General features: G+C 37.1%; 1 protein-coding gene across 1 annotated transcript in view; it reads right to left on the bottom strand.

The window, feature by feature from the left end:
• The window catches only part of LOC150080093 (uncharacterized), an 84,759-nt gene that overhangs the window by 31,005 nt on the left and 35,419 nt on the right, over window positions 1-18,335 (bottom strand). Inside the window, exon 4 of the mRNA XM_090381666.1 lies at window positions 16,530-16,665. Within this exon, the coding sequence (XP_090237792.1) occupies window positions 16,530-16,665 (136 nt within the window). The remainder of the gene's footprint in view (window positions 1-16,529; window positions 16,666-18,335) is intronic.

The raw sequence follows: 18,335 nt of genomic DNA on the forward strand, positions 1-18,335 counted from the left end.
TCTGTCCCATTGCAGAACACCGTCTCAACCGTAAGTGTCCCTTTCTCTGATGTTGGAGGGATGGTACCACATTCCTCGTTGTCTCCAGATGAAATAACGTCTAGAATCTGTTTTTAGGATAAAAGAGAACCTCTGTTTTATTGTAAACAGTGTCTTCGGCGACACTGTTCAAAATAAAATATTCATAAAAAACGTTGTGTTCTGTTAATTTTGTCGAGAAGTGTATTAACTCTCGGCCGACGCACAACTCACCAATGGTATTAGTATTTTTTCTCTGCAAGTTGTGGCAACAGTTACACTGCACCTTCACTTTCCCTAACTTTTCGTGAAGGAGTAGACACTAAAGTTTAACTGCATATGATGTAATTTGTTGTCAAAACGATGCCTTATCGCCTTGATAAGGTATTGAATATTCTTAACAAAGTTCGTCTATCTTTGTAATTTGTTTACTGTCGAATGAAAAAAAACAAAAGGTACATTGTATTCTTTTATAATAATAATATTTTATCTTTCATGGTTACAAAAGCAGGAGCAACAGAATGAGGTGGGGAAAAAGAGAAGATAATAAGACAAGGACGACTTTTTCTCTGGATTTCTCCGAGGAGAGAAAGAAAAAAACAGCTATACATCGACTTTGAAAACAGAGGCTAAGTCCATTAAATCTGATCAAATAAAAATCGTTTTTAAGTGATTCACGAATTAAATACTGCAATTGATTTAATATTAAATTGTAACTTTCACAAAAGAGTTATTTTACTTGCTACCAAAGTGACATTTTATCCCGATTTTGAACAGCTGTTCAAAATCGGGTTAAATGTCACTTTTGTAGGAACTGAACGTATTATTTTCTACTTGACAGCCACAAGCCGTTAGCATCTACACTAAGTAGAGATGGGAAGGTTCCACCCTCAACCTAGCCCCACGAATATGTCTTTATGTTCACTGCAGCATGCTCATAAGATATCGTTATCTTCAACAGGTGAAGATTATGTCGTACATTGATAAAGAGAGCATTCTTTACTCATCCATTCCGATGTAGCAGTAAAGAGGCTGAATTGTTGAAACCCAAAGCAAAACATTCAATTATGTCTCGACAATTTACACCAAAGAGATTAAACTTCTCATAACTGTGCGCTCATCTAAGGTACGTTCGTAAATTCGTAAAACGCCAACTGTCCTCAATCGACTCCCGATAGGCAAATTTTTCACTAAACTTTATATTTAAATTTTTAAGAAAGATTTGTAGAGTTATACCAAATTTAATTAAACTCGAACTAATGTCGGATTTATATCTGGAATTTTAAACAAAAGTCAATGAGCAAGGGCTACGGTGGTTATTTTTCCACAGCGTTTAGAAAAAGCTTTTAGAGTGTCTGCAACCTAAATTGCTTCGATGCTTAATCCAGCATACAAGCTGAAAGAAAGTTGAAACCGAAACTAGGTCTAGTTTACACGCATGTATGTTTATAGGCTTCTAAGCCAACGATATGACTTGCAGAAATTCTCAATAAAGATAAAACTCCTGATGACCTTGCGAAGGTTAAGGGTTAAGTTATGATACTTGTCACGTTCTAGAATTATCCTCACAAACGTTGGAGGAGAAGCAAATAAAAATAAGAGGGAGTAGGAGGGGAAGGGGGTAAGAGAAATTCCAAATCTATCCAAACACTCTTGTTCCAAAGCTTTGCATTTCAATTAGCTACTTTGAACAACTGATGATTATTGGTGACTAAGAACTAACATTGCTTCATTAGGATCAGAGAATGGTGTAACACTGTTTTATCAGGGACTTCAGATAATGCCTATAAAAAACGAAAGTCTGCATTTCCCATATCCTATAAGAGCGGACTAAATATAGCGATAACAGAAGTGCAATTGATAAGATACAATTGTTGGATTGTCTTTACGTCCATGAACTTTTTTATCCTACTTTTGTCCTTATGATAAAACTCCCACTCCACTCCCCAGCAACAGCTAACACTTTACGAGATAATGGATACCAGGTACTAGCTGTAGGTGTGTGTAGACCAACTGAAAAACTTAAGAGCGCTCCTATCAAAAACTGTTTTAACAATGGCATTGCCATGCTGAAATAACCGGCTATGTATTATTGCTCTATGATTGTCCAAATTGATAAAAGAGGAATATCAGGTGTTTTAAGGAATAGCTGTTCGTCTTTCCACCTAGCCATTATAATGTTAGAACAGTTTTTTCGAATTATTTCATTATAAATCCTTCTTCGGTTCTCCAAATATGTAAGGAAATTTTACTACAATAGTTTTGTCTTTTATTGAATCCACAGGGATAATAAGAAGCCATAAGATGCCGATAAACTGATGAGCTGATCTTCCTTTACTTCACAGTGCACCCTATTATCTTTGTACACTTCGATATGCACTTTAACCTCCAATTCTTTTACGCCAGCGGTAGTTTTAAGAGTCCTATTTTTAATTCTGAAATGTGATATTTCTGAGAGCGTTACCATCTGTCGAATAATGTTTGAGACAAGCAGATGGGATCTTCTAATACATACTGCAAATACGTGCTGTTGGTGCGTATTTGTATTTATCTGTCTATACCTGTTCACTTTAGAAGACATTTTATCACTCTTGGGCGGTCGCCATTTTGAAACAAGATGGCGGACCAAAATAAATAGGTCTCTTTAGAGTATCCTAAAACACTCTGCTAGGTACTATAAATTTGGCTTCAATCGAAGTGTAAATATAAACGTTATTCAAGGAGGGAACGAAAGACCAATCTACGTTTATAGGTCTAGTAATGACTCTAGATGCTACTGCTGCTGCTGTTTTTGTTTTGGGGAGTTGGGGAGGATACTCTTAAGAATTCTCCGATTTCAGACAGGAGTAGACTACTACAAACGAGTGAAAAGTGGCCCACTATCACAAATACTTACTGAAGTAAAATATTATTGGATAAAACTAATTAATATCTTCATGTATATATATTAGTAGAATAATGTACTACAACACTTGTGTTATCGGCATTTCAAAACACAAAACATGCATTATAGCAACATCTTTTTTACCTATCGCAATTCAAGGCATTATTTATGTAACCTAACTACATTATTAAGTTAACACACACAAATTTATTTATGTCTTATTATTCCCTTACCATCCATGGACGAGCAAACTAACGTAAATTCATTTCACACGAAATATTTCAAAATAAGATGTAGCTGATGAAATCCTGTACTTTTGAGAGCTTGTTAAATAATTCTCTCCGGTGTGATCATGTTATCTATGTATATTCATCGCGTGACATTGCATGACAACGGAGATCTACAGCTATCTGTGACTCACCACGTAACACACGCACACATATTTCCTGGTAGAGATGTCGTTTGTGGTACACTTGGAAACAAAACATTTTGTCGTGCTCCTGTCAGTCTACTGGTGGCGTTATAGCACATTTAAGTAGCGTTTTGTTGCATACATAAGGTCTCCTTCAGGGCAGTGTTAATAACAGACTAAATTTTAAAAAATCGTCAGCTTTAGCACTGAAATCAGGATTTGAGATCTCCACACTAACAGCTTAAGCTATGGTAATCGATCCAAAAGACAATACAGGAAACTACGTATATACACTAAGTGGACAGTTTATTAGGTACATGCCATCGTGCAAGGGTGTGATCGCTTCGTCAGAAATAGTATCATATATTCGTATCAAGTTATATAAAACAGGCAGTCAGATTGTTGTTCTGGACTTTGGCCGCATCTGCACCTTAGACCATATTGCACCATTGTGTATTATGTTTGCATATGTGTTGCGTGCGCGCAATTCAGCAAGAAAATGGGCCAACAGCAGAATATGACTCAAAGTCACTTTGAGCGCGGCTGGCCCGGGCGTACCGCATCACAGACATTGCCACCTTGCTGGAATATACCAAGATTGGCCCAACAACAAAAGAATATTGAGCCAGTAGCAATCTTGCGGCAGAAGCTTGTTGACGTGAGAAGACAATAGATGGTAGTAGTAGTGGCATGTGATGCAAGAAAGCAAGTGTATGAGCTTATGCAGCATCAGCCAAAAAAAAAAAAAAAACACACTATTCCCTCCAAATGCCTGTCCAGTTCCTCCTTAAATTTATTTAATCTATCAACTTCCACAACGACAGATGGAAGTTTTTTTCCAGCAATTAACCACCCGCTGGCTAAAGGCAAATTTCCGCACATCTATTCTACATCTGTCTTTTCTTAATTTGAATTTATGCCCCCTTAGGTTCGTAATCTGAACAAGTGGAAGAATCTCATCAGAATTCAGCGTGCTCAACCCATTCAAGGCCTTATACACCTCAATCAGATCACCGCGCAGGTGCCTAGTCTCCAGCCACTGCAATTTGCAGAACTTTAGCCTCTCTTGGTAAGAGGATCCCTTCATTCCCCTCACCAATCTTGTTGCCCTTCTCTGTACACGCTCAAGTAAATCTACATCCTTCCTAAAATGAGGCCTCCAGACTTGTCCGCAGTACTCAAGGCGTGGTCTGACCATTGCCTTATACAGAGGGACAATCACCTCCTTTTCCCTGCTAGCAAAATTCCTATATATCATTGACAAACCCCACGACCTTCCCTGGCAGCCTGTCTGCATTGCTCAGAAAACTTCATATCTGACTGCACAATTATTCCCAGGTCTTTTTCATTTTCTACCACCTTAAGTGTAGTACCACACAGTTGGTATGTTTCTCTGGGGTTACTTCTACCCATATGCAGTACTTTGCATTTGTCAAGGTTAAACTTCAGTTGCCACTTCTTAGCCCATCTGCCCAAATTATCTAGATCCTGTTGCAGTAGCACACTGCCATTACTGTCATTAACAACCCTGCCAACCTTTGTATCATCTGCAAACTTCGACACTAAGCCTGATATACTTTCATCAATATCATTGATAAATATACAAAACAACAGTGGACCCAACGCCGAACCCTGTGGGACTCCACTAATAACATTAGTCCACGAAGAGCAGCACCCATTGATTACCACCCTCTGTCTTCTCCCACTCAACCATCCTTTTATCCATTGTGAAAAGAATTGTCCTTATACCTCCTTTTTTATACCTCCCATTTAGACCCTAATCGCACTATTTATTAACAAACCGTGAATGTGCGAAAATATAAACTGGCCAAACATAAGGCACTTGAGTTCAAGGAAAATTAGAGATACATTCTGAAGAACACAGAAAAACGAAGTAGCTGTCCATTGTTGAGCGGAGGACCTCTCTTCCATCGATTTTAGGAATACTGATATCCTCTCAAAAAATCAAATGGAAAGTTTGCTATTCCAAGTTCATGGCAACAACACAAGAAAAAAATCACCAAACAACAAAGTCAGTATATTGATAATCAATACAAAGTCTTCATACAATAACCTTTTAAACAGCAACTCTATTTATTTGGCGGATCACATACCGAAATTCCAGTGGAAATAAAACAAATAAAGAAAAAAAAGAGCAAAGATTCTCGCTGAAGTGTTGCCTCTTTTGACCTGTATATCTATATATTCTTACACCAAACATGGCATCATGACACTCACCAATTTTGGAATGCGAAGACAGAATCTGGTGGGGAATTAAAATAACAATGACGTATAGCCTATTAGTTTTGTGTTATCATCGTGGGTAGCACAGTTGGTAGGATCGCTGTCCTCCCCCCACCGGGTGAAAAAGACATGAGTTCGAATCCCGTCGATGACGGGGGAAGAGTTTTTATGGGTATATTTCACAACGTGGCTGAGTTAGTCGGTCCCAGGCAAGGATAGCTAGCATGGTTTTTTCTCCAAGAAACTCGGGTTTTTTTTGTCCAAAAATAGAAACTCAACCTCAGAACAATTTACAGACAATATACACGCAGCTACATGGTCTTAGTCGCCGATGCCCCTAAAACCCAAGAAGAACATCGAAGAAGGACTGGTATTTGGATCAAGCGCCTCATAACCGTGGTAAAAATAAATAAGGTATTCGGTTCAAAAACGCTGTAGCACAGTGGTTATAATCACAGGGGAATCACAGGGATAACAGTTTGTCAAATTGAAACAGTTTGTCTGAATAAAAAAACCACAAGTACTTGTATATCCACCACCCGTTTCTGAAATGCGGATCTGCACTTCAGAAATATAACGTTCAGCTTTCTAGAGAAAAATGCACCTCTTCATTTGTATTAATCCTTACTTTTAATCTTTCTCAGCATGGGCTTACGAGTTCAAAGACAAGCAACAACTAGTCAATATCCATCCATAATTCAACTTTAAACTTACCACTGACATTTCTTCTTCAATTCTTTAGAACAGTGCTTTCAACTTTTTTGGTTACTGAATCTTTTTGCAGCACCAAAACTTTTGGAATCCCAATATCTTTAAGACATACGTGCACAAATAAAATAAATAAACAAAAATTTTAAAAAATAAATAAAAATTCGGGACTATACAAGTGAAAAACAAAATATATTTTAAATTTCTAGATGTAGTAATTGTTTTCATATTTTTAGGTTGATAGGCCTCAATATAAAGTGTGAAAAACACTACGAGCCTAATAATACATTTTTGGTTGTTGCGCATATGTTGAGCAACATCCACGTGCTTATGAAGAAGCACATCCGCCTCACTTCTCGACATCCAATAGCAGCTAATTTTAGATGGAGTGCAGGTGGCTACTATGAATCCGCCTGCCATATTTTAAAAGAGTAAGAATAAATTCTTTGGCGTAAGCTCAATTTGTTAGTGGTTTCTTGCTTGGATACAAATTACCGTTCATATTTTCAAAATGTCTGAAGCAACAAAATTAATTCTGAATCGATGCGTTTTTCGGACTTCGATTTTTGGAAACTGGTCACACTGTACCACTTGGCACCAATTTAACGGAAGGTGGTGTCTTTCCATCAGTATGAAAAAGTTCGGGTTTAGATACCATCCATCTCGCGAGAACCTGAATGGTTAAATCCCTCTGACTCAAAGCAAGTGTTGAAAGTTGTAACTTTATTTTAAAAAAAAGAAAGGTTTTGTTTTATTGCTTACTGCAGTCTGCAGATAAAGGTACATTGAGTTACCATTAGAATACTTTGAATTTGTTACTCTGAAACATGTATTGAACCAGAGGGAGAAGAACGAAGTTTTACGTTATCAAAAGATAAATTAATAACTTAATTTATTCTTTTCTCGATGTCGGCAGACTGGAACGCCAAACGACAAATCGTTTAAATGTAGAAAAAATAGAGGAGGACCTATAGGAGAACCTTGTGGGACTTAAAAGAATTAACAGGAATAGAAGCCTCAACTTTAATGACAACAAATAAATGACGATTACTGTTCAAGAAGATTCAACCAGAAGAAACGTATACCATTGTTAAAAAGTTTAAACAGGGGAATATCCGAATGAACAGAGTCCAATGCATGTGGTATATCGAGGAATTCTGAATTGCCTTTTTAGTTTTTATCAAGACTGATATGTATAAAGTGGATAAATACTGAGATGATTGAAAATAAATATTTCAAATATTTTGGCCAATTCGGATCAGTACTGTCTCCTTTTTTTTCTTTTTTTTTGTTAACTGAATTAGGTTTGGTGTGTGTGTTAAAAGCCAAATCAACTAAGACTATGAGGCGTCAATATATCGTGTCTGCAATTGCTTCTATTCTTCGGTCGGTTTGCTGTTTTGCTGGACAGAAAATCCAATTTTCAGGGAGAATAAATCCATGCAACTCTCGCCTGTAATCGACTAACTCTGCCACGTTGTGAAAAAGGCCCATTAAAAATCCTGGCATCATTGATGGGATTCGAACTCTGTTCTTTTCCACTCGCTGCAGAACAGTCGTTACCAGCGCGAGCGTGTGAACTGAATTATATGAAGAATAATTCAAATCACCACCCATCGGTTATCAGTCAATGGGTTAATCATCGCATGACAGCCTAAAAAATTTGACTTTGATGATACTAATCTCAATATTTCCGTAATTCTGAGTAGAATTTCACCTCCAGATGGCAGCAGTTACCAGAGAACTATTAGTAAAAGTAAAACAAGCATTAAGGGGAAACCAAAGGACTTAAATCAGCAGTCATGAGCAGTATACACAAAGACAAATGATACTGAAACTGAAGAATAGCGATGGTGTACTTATAAACAGCAGAGAAGGCATAATTCAAATAGCAGAAGAGTACTATAGAGAATTATACAAGGAGCGAGGAAATGATGCAAGCAGTGGGGAAGATGGACCAGAAATTAGCAAAGCATACGACATACCCGATATCTTCCCCGATCAGGTAGGACATGCACCGAAGAAAATGAAGAATCGGAAAGCCCCAGGTGAAGATGAAGTTACTGTAGAGTTGTTAAAATTAGGACGAAGAGACATGACACAAAAACTGGCAAGACCCTTCACAAAATACATTAGGGAAGGCATCATGCCTAAGCAGTGGAATAATGCAATCATAATTTTGCTGCATAAGAAAGGAGATAAATTAGAAATGGAAATTATAGACCAATTAGCTTGTTGTCCCACATCTACAAGTTGTTCACAATGGTCGTTACTAACAGATTAGAAAGAATACTTGACGAGAATCAACCGAAAGAGCAAGCTGACTTTAGGACAAGATTCTCAACTATGGGTCACCTTCATGTAATACCCGCAGCTAATGAAGAAAGCAAATTAATATAAAACACCATCATGCCTGGCATTTGTGGATTATGAAAAGGCATTTGACTCCATACAGCATAAGGCAATGTCTACCTCTTTTATTAGACTAGACAAAGACAGTAGTAAATTTAAAATTGAGGAGTTCGACAAGGAGACACAATATCTCCGAAGTCGTTTACTGCTGTCCTTGAGGAAGCTTTCAGAAGATTAGACTGGTCGCAGAAAGGAGTCGATGTGAATGGAGAGTACATAAACCATTTACGATTTGCAGATGATCGTAAGCCATGATCCTAAAGAATTCGAGAAAAATCTTAATCCGTTATGCAGAGTTAGTAAGGATTTCGGACTAAAGATGAACATGGCTAAAACAAAAGTAATGACGAAGAAGAATGGAAGAGAAGCTGAAAACCACACAACGACGAATGGAACGAATTATATTAGGGAACAGACTGTTAGATAAAAAGAGCAACAGATGCATTAGGCAGCAAACACAAGTAAAGGACATTCTTATCAAAACTAAAGAACTGAAATGGTCTTGGACTGGACACATAGCTCGAAGACATGATGACAGATGGACTAAGAAAAGAACAGAACGGTACCCAAGAGTAGCTAAAAGAAAACCCGGACGACAACAACAGAGATGGACAGGTGAAATTCATGAGTTTGACGGTAGTAAATGGATGGCCATTGCACAAAACCGAAGGATCTAGAAAGTTGCAGGAGAGACCTTCATTCTGCAGTAGATTGAAAATAGATGATGATGATGAATGTATTGTAAAGCTTATGTAATAACAGCCTTAAAAAATAATAAAATAAATAAATAAAATACTACTAAATACACCGCTTCTCTTTCATCCATTCCTTCAATCTATAATAAATAAGGAAATCTTTCAATACTTCTCTAGCTAAAGGCAAAGTTTCTTCATATCTGGTCTTTAGTTACTTATTCCCTTTAATCTATGTCCGTGTGTGTGTGTAAGGGGAAAAGGCCTTCAGCATCTCAGTCAGATCACCGCGAAACGCCTGGCTAGAGGACATTACAGAATTGGAGTTTCTCCGTGTCCTTACAGAGAAGACTAAAGAAATACCTTCTTACAAGCAGTATCAAACTATGTGCATTACACAATTCCATGATCATACAATTAAATGAGCTACTCTACGTCTCTTTGCTGCAATATGTAGAAAATTTAGTTAATCTGCATCGACGTCTTTGAATGAATTTTCTCAAGGAAAATCGGGATTTTAATCTCGCAAAACAGGCAACCCACACTAGAATAATCGCAATTTAAGCACATAATATAAGGACGTCTAAGTCCAAGGCGTCAGGTTAAGATCGATAATTCTCTTGTTAGCTATATCACTAATACTCTCGAATTTAAATCATTCACATGAATGTCAGTGAAAAACCAAATTACCTTTTCAAACTGTGAGAGAGAGAGAGAGAGAGAGAGAGAGAGAGAGAGAGAGAGAGAGAGAGAGAGAGAGAGAGAGAGAGAAAACAACGATTGATTTATCGAAATTCTACAAGTCTAAACTGTTGCCAAAATCGATAAAGCCACTCCTGCTTTAATTCTTTGGTATTTGCGAAAAGATTTCAAAGGCAGTCGGAGAGAATAAAGCGAAAAATTTAAAACTAAATTGCTTTTAACTGCGTACATCCACAAATCTTAAAGATTATAATAATAAGAGTTAATAAACTTTAACCTCCAGAACGAAATATAACATCGTAACAGCGCTGCATAATATTTTAAAACAATTAAGTTTGCTTCGTTGGGTTTAATAGCATTAGTGCAAAGGTTACACGCCAGATGTCGCCACTGCCGCCACCTCCGCTATATCGACATTTTGTCGCAGTGAGGTAACAATGGAGCCAGGGGTAGCCAGAGGACTAAATAAAATGACAATATTTTCGTTTCCTGCCATTAGAATAAGTGCAAGATCAAAAAGGATAATTAACGCATCGGTGCAATAATTCCACAAGCTATACAGACTATCTACAAAAGTATAGGAGACCTAAAGATCTGAGATCATATGGCAGATGATAACAGCTTACAAGGTAAATAAATCAACTGGTCCTATTTTTTGATTTTTGATATTTGGGTGGTTATGATAGAGCTCTTGCAAAAAAGCAATAGCAAATTTATGATAAATTACAAATTGGTGCTTATTATATTAGTTATATACGCTTACATTGTACGCTCACTATGAGGAAGGAGGATATAAATATTTTTGCATAAGGAAATATTTAAAGTATTTAATATATAAATATTATATAATTTGATTTATATGATATTTATATGTTTTTCTTTTGATTGATTGCTGTAAGGTGGCACTACCATTGTTAATTATGAATTACCAGATTCTGAAAGACATTTTTACCGAGGCCCAAAATTAAGAAAACATTTACTATAATAATAATAATAATAATTATTATATCCTGTACAGTTTAATTAACAACGTCATCAACAGTCCTGAGCTCCTTGTTGTGATCCTATTTCTTGTTTCTCGAGTTAAGCTTGCTTGAATAACTACCAAAAAAGAACTCCTTGTGCCCTCGATGAGAACTGAAAAGAAACTTCACATAACTACAGCTCAGCTTAAAGCACATGAGCCACAAGCGCGAGAGTACTAAAATACACGCATTTGAGTAACCATGGTTCAAGACTGCATGACTAAATACGGTAATAAACTCCTATGACCTTGTAGTTGTCCTGGAATATAAACCGAAAATTTATTCAAATTTACTACTCTTCTACCGAACGAGATGAAAAAAAAACTGAGTCGGGCTCTCTGGGCTGTTTTAGTGAGTATCAATCTTCTCTTCAATTCTCCCAGAGCAGGAGATCTGTCTTAATGACAAAGCTGGACACTACTCTTCAGAGAAACTTGGGGTGTACTTGTAACATTGAGAAACAGACTGTTTTCTCTTCCTAAGTAATTTCATTGTATTTTTTTTTTCTTCATACTTGGTATTTGCGTTCAACTTTCATGCATACTTCAGTTTACTCTGTCCATTTTCGTTAGAGCTCCCTTGTGCCAATTTTCAGAGCGCCACAAATATGCGGTTAGCTGTTATCTGCTCTTCTTGGATCAATATTATTAATAGAGTCCCTCACTGTTCGGTGCTGGGCAATAAAGTAGTAAATGACAGGAATCAAGGCGCACTACTGCAACAAGATCCAGAAAAATTGTACATATGGCTGAGAAGCAGCAATTGAGCTTAGCCATTAATAAAATATTTAACCTCAATGTCGACAACAGTAATCCTTAAATAACATACCAATTGGGTGGTATCACACTCAAGGTAAACGAGAAAGAGTAAGACTGGTGGGGGGGATTGCAGTCAGACATGCAGTTCTCTGAGCAGTGCAGACGGGCTGCTTGTGCAGTTAATTGGGGTCTTTCAATGATGGAATTTTGCTAGCAGAGACAAGGAGGAATTTTGCTAGCAGAGACAAGGAGGTGATTATCCCGATTTAAAGGGCAATGGTGAAGCCATATCTTGAATACTGTATATATGTGTGGATACCTCATTTTAGGAAGGATGTGGATTTGTTGGTGCAGAGAAGAACAACCAGATTAGTGAGGGACATAAAAGGGTACTCTTACCACGAAAGACTTCAGCTGTGCAAATTGCAGTGTCTAGAAATCAGACATTTGCGAGGAGATTCGTAAGTGTCTCCTTGGACTGGACCTAGGTCCTGTAGCTATACAAGCCTTTACTGATGATGTGACCATCTCGATTGAGGCTGACAGCAGAGCTTCTCTGGAAGCCAGAGGAAACTTCAAGGCCAAACAATCAAGCCAGTTTCTACGTTAAAACTACTGGGAATAGTACTTGACCCTAAGGTCACTTTCTCTCCGCGTCTTGCCCAACTCCATGCGAAAGTGAGAAACTACACTGCTCTCATTGCACGGGTGAGTCGTCGTGATTGGGGATTAAACCGACGCACCCTTAAGGTTCTGTACAAATCAGTCTTCCTTCCCTTCATAACGTATGGATCAGGGGTCTGGTTTCGCAGGGCAACTCTTTACAACAACAAACGTTAACTGGGAACCATCCAGCGCACCATCCTTCTTACTATTACAAGGGCATGCTGCACAGTTAGCAACCCAGCACTTCAGGTTCTTGTGGGCATCCTTCCGCTTGATCTGGAGGTTATTCGAAGGCAGGAAAAGAAACAAATTGCCATCCTACTACTTCAGACTTGGCAGGACAGATGGACTGCTGCCGACAAGGGCCCAATCACCAAGAAATTTATACCTTATGTGAATTCCGTATTTCCCAAATCTCCAAATTGTTTTTCTCCTGGTCTTTATACCAACTACCTCATTACCGGACACGGATCAATAAACCATAAACTAACATCCATGGGAATCATTGACAACCCCTACTGTGCATGTGGTGAAATAGAAGACTGGAACCATCTAGTATATACCTGTCAACACTATGAGACCTCCGCAGCATCCTGTTTACTCTTATACAAGATAACCCTCAAGGAAATGAACACTTATTCATCACAGAAGAAAACTACTACTATGAGTTTACCAAGTTTGCACAAAATTCTTCACAAGACGGAGCACCTTATTGCCAACACAAAATAGGAACAACCCAAACATCTGTTCCTTACCTAACTGGTCAACCGATCTTAATCTGGACAGGATCAACTGGCGTAAGGGCCACTTGATTCCTCAGTGGTAACTTACACGCAGCTCTCTTGCTGTGTCTTATTTATCGTCCTTCCCGGGTTCCCCTTTCAACTGATGGCGCTTATTGCTCCATTGATAACTGGAGGATGCCTTCGCCTACATCCTCCATATTTCTAGCTATACCCTCCTTTCTTGCGTACACTCTGTACTTTAGTGGTGTGTGCGGGCAACGTGGAGTCCCAACAGGGACCCTGCGGCTAAATGCCAGGACACACAACAGAACCTAACGCAATATTCATATACAACACACAACACTTTTCTGGCATTTACAGTAGTATTGTATTCCTTCACAGCGAACATATGGCACAGATGTGGGAAACCACAGGTGGCGCCTGACCCTAATACTATGCACACTATGAGTAAACTAAATGATGATTGCATCCTTCCTTAAACTGAAAAATGAATTAAAACAAATTGAAAAATAAACTGAAACTTAAGTTAACAAGGATAGCTGCAGGATAGATGTAAGGGAATTTACTTTCGGCCAGCGATTAGCTAATTATTGGAACAAACTTCCATCTGGTTTTATAGAGGTGGGTAGTTTGAATAAATTTAAGGTTGTAAGTTCCTCTAGTTTTATTATATGACTATCCATTAGAACATGCAAAAAAAGAAAATCATGAATAGGTCGAAAATTTTGCATATCTTGCGTTTAGTTTGGTAAAATTCAATTGAATACTTTGTTCATGTTAGCACGTGAAGCACTTTATATTTTGCAAGGGAAGATGAATTTTAAATTTCAACGAAATATTAAACAATTCGTCTGAACACTGATTTTCCATTAAAGGGTGATAAGGATTCACTTTTCAACTCAAAAATCGAAATATTCAAGTTGATCATAAATGGTCATCCTATAAATTCTTTTAATTATTTGATAGAACAGTCCTCCTCTATTTTCCCTTTTTCTAAACAGAACTTTAGAACAGGTTTCTTGAAACAGTTATAGTTTGACCTCTGTAATGTACTTAGCATGAATGTCTGCTATTTGGCAAAGTGGAGTATCGATCCAATCGAAGGCAGCAGAAATGTTTCTAAGTACCTCCATCCGATGTTCAGGCGAGATGGTCGAGTTTTTCATCTGCGGCTTTCTGAAGAAAATCGCGTACAAATATAATGTGATAAGCACCATGTAATAATTATATATGTAGTTATTCTTCCAGCGTATATAAGCATACAGCTGGAATGATTGATTAAAAATTGAAATTGATTCGTTTTTCCTTGATATTTTTACATACATTTGACTCTGCTCTTCAAACTCTCGTCTTATGGTCTACAATAATTGCAATAATTGATGGTACTTCGTCAACTCCGTTTACTATTTCACAAAGTGTTCCTCCAGGCTCACCCTTGGGTCCACTCTTTATTGTTTACAGTAATGATGAGTCAACTTTATTTCAGTCAATTAATGTTGAGTGGAAACTCTATGCAGATGATAATTAAACTTTACAAAATTATTTATTCTTCAAATGACAGCGATGAACTCCAATCCTGTCTTGATTCCCTCTCACTCTAGCTCAAAAAAAAATAACTTGGTTTCTAAACCCATTAAAATGTCGCTTTCGATCGGATCGTGCAGTTAGACTCTTCGTCTTTACTGATTATTATACTGGAAACTCTAACTGCAAGTACTGATACATTCAAGGACTTAAGTGTCCTATTTCGATCTGACCTTCATCTTTCTTCCCACTTTGATCACGTAATATCTCAGACTTCCTAACATATTGGATTAATTAAGCATTCTTCCTCAATTTTCAAGAGTGACAAAGTTATAATTCTTCTCTACAAGCAGCTTATAATTACCATTTTTGATTATTGTGATATCATTTGGTCCCCACAACAGGAATATCTTCTTTCTCACAGACTTGAGAGAATTCAAATTCACCGTCAAAACTATGGAGCTCTCTGTGGTCACTTCAGAATCGTCCCCTTCACGCCAGACGACAACTCCATGGGTCCCTTTTTGTCTACAATATCATAAACTATTATCGATTCTCCATCTCTTCTTGAACAAACACCTTTCACTATACCTCCCCTTGAATTCTCGTTATAAAACTAATTTCTCACTGCCTGTCCCTTGTACTCAACAGTTATTTAGAAGTACTCTGTTCCGTTTCCTTCAGGTATTGAATAATCACAATAATCATTTTACACTTAGACCGTCCATGTATAAGAAATTGTTCTTTACTCTATTTTGTTAATTATATATAATATAATATATATTCTGTATATATTTTAATACTAGTATTAAATTAAATTAAATTAAAAGCATAGTATAGATTAATACCGTTTTGTATTGATTCTCTGTAATTCTCAACGTTCTCATCATTATCTAGGGTCATTATCTAAATAATCGATACAGAAACTTTTCATTATGTTTTTGCAGGATATCAAATTATGGCACAAGTAATGAATAGAGCGAATGTGACAAATAAATTGGCATAGGACTCGTAACATGATTTCTGTGTAGTAAATTCTTCACAGAATAAACAAAAAATCCTGATATTCTTTATAAATTAAACCTTAACTTGCAAAGGATCGCTTCCTACAAGAGTTAGCAATATATAAGTAGCATTTTTGATTTTTAATCATTTGTAATTTTAATTTTTTTTTCTGTTTAAAATTCTCTTCTGCAGTTCTTAATTCTAAAGAAAAATAAATTAAAAACAAACCATAATACGTTTCTTTATTCTGCCCAAATTTATCATATCATAGCATAATTTTTAAAATAAAAAAATATTGATTACATTAAGATTTAAATGTACGCAATCAGTGCAGATATTGAAGATGGGGTTAATATTATCAGTTTTCATTCTATTCTTATTATTACACAATTCACGATACATATGAGATGGTAAGTCGTTATGAGCAGCTTGTTAAGTTACTCTTATCGGGGAACATGAAACATAATACCGCAAAAAACAAGCATACAAACCACCAACAGCCAATTACTATAAAGTTTAAGGTCAGCCACTAACTGCCATTACGACCTCAATTTGCGAAGTGCAGAAACAGACTCATACCTCAATTCGAGCTGCTGGGGAAGAAAACATCTCAAAACAGATATCCATAATTATGTACAAAAAATGCACAGGCCTTCGTCATCCCTTAAAAGCAAGGCTTCATTTCCAAGAATACTATGAATAGCATATGATCTGACAGTAGGAAACAGCTCACCTGTTAACAGCTACTCCATCCACATTGATGCCAGCTTGACCATTAAAAGAGACGCAAATGCTGAGCAAAACGAGCCGAAGCGACAAAAAGGGTAAAATATCAACTAATTCCAACTTCTCTCCAAGGATTTCTATACCTAGAAATGACACAAATATGTTTAGCCAACTTCACTCGAAAGATTAACAAAAAATAATAACAGTAATCCAACACTAAATACAGTTCAACCAATAACAAAGAGACGAACACTGAAAGGTAATTATACACCATCAAGTTATCCATATGGGAGAAACGATTTCTAAAGAACCTTATTGAAAAACTACAAGGGGAATAATTACCACATTTCACCCTTCAAGTTATACACTTTAACGCTAATAACCTTAATTTGTCATCGGTTTTCACCCTGGGTAGGGTGAGATGATAGAAATGGGGGAGAAAGAGAAATTTGCGTGAACCCTCAGAGCTGAACATCGAAATGCAAACGAAAACGCATGACGTCATCAGCGACCACCATTTCACGATCAAAGCAGCGGACTACGTGGAATCCACTGAGTCAACAAATAAATAAATAAAAGGGCTTCATTGCGGCAGTAAAGACGTGCTGCAAACGCGCGCCTCGCACACGTGCACGGACGATCGATGCCGACCTTGGCACTCTATACCTACATCTCCAGTTTCGCTGCGCACGACCAACATACGGACACAGCGCAACCCTACGCGAGATTCTGTTAATCGCCTCTTTCTTCCTACCTACCTCCTGTTTCGAATGTGAACTGTCAGATTTGGAACGCAATTAAAACCTCAGAAGAACGCACCCGAAGCGCCATTTTGGTAATATTTTCGCAATTTGCTTCGAAAGATAAGAATCCAAACACTTTTCTTTCTATTAGCAGGTGATCAAAGTTCCATCACGAGGTATCGCAATTTGATATGTAAAACCTTTAAGCCTTATTAAAACCCAACGAAAGGACATCGTAATATAACCATTTACAAAAAAACAACAAAACTAATTCAATATAGTTGGGGAAGGACGTTACGTGCAATTTTCTATAGAATTAAGTGCGGATCGAGAGAATCGGCAAGCAGTGGGCTGACAACAGCCAATATATGATCGGATGATGGATACCAGAAAGGTTTCCCGAAACGTCACCCTGATGTACAGAAATTTAGTTATTAACTATCTCAATATTCACGTGATATAAGAGTAGTAATTACTAAAAGTATAATTTTATGGAAAATTAATTCAACTATTTTCTCTATAGCCTTTATAAACATTAAGAAAAGAAATCAGTTTTGAAAGCATTTTATAACTCCTTTAAGTGTACAGCTGTTATTCTTATTAGACTGTGAGTACACGCAGTCTAAACATTCAATGTAGATCTGTGTCATATGTTTTACTGTCACATCACTCTGTCCAAGTATTCAATATGTTGGCCAACATAAAGAGGATTACTCAATATCTTGGCTACAAACCAAAAGAAAGATTTAGTTCTGTTTTTTTTTTTTTTCTTTTTCTTTTTCATCGAACCTTTCTTTGGATGTATTCCAGGTTTCTTGCAGCTGAAACTTATTACGTAAGAGATTACTGATGTTCTCTTTCACTCCTGTAGTTCATTCTTACTGCAATACTTTGATAACGGGATATAAGGAACAAGTGAATACATTTTGGAGAAATCAATAACTAGAAACCATAGAAAAGAATGCTGGCATACTTGCGATATTCAGTGGCATAACTGTGAGCAGCGAAATGGCTTTAATTTCACCTACACATTTACACTTTCAAAAATTGTTCCTTGTTTTTAAAGAACT

Source organism: Mastigoproctus giganteus, chromosome 9, assembly GCF_048544385.1.
Source record: "Mastigoproctus giganteus isolate SK-2022 chromosome 9, ASM4854438v1, whole genome shotgun sequence".
Lineage (NCBI taxonomy): Eukaryota > Metazoa > Arthropoda > Arachnida > Uropygi > Thelyphonidae > Mastigoproctus > Mastigoproctus giganteus.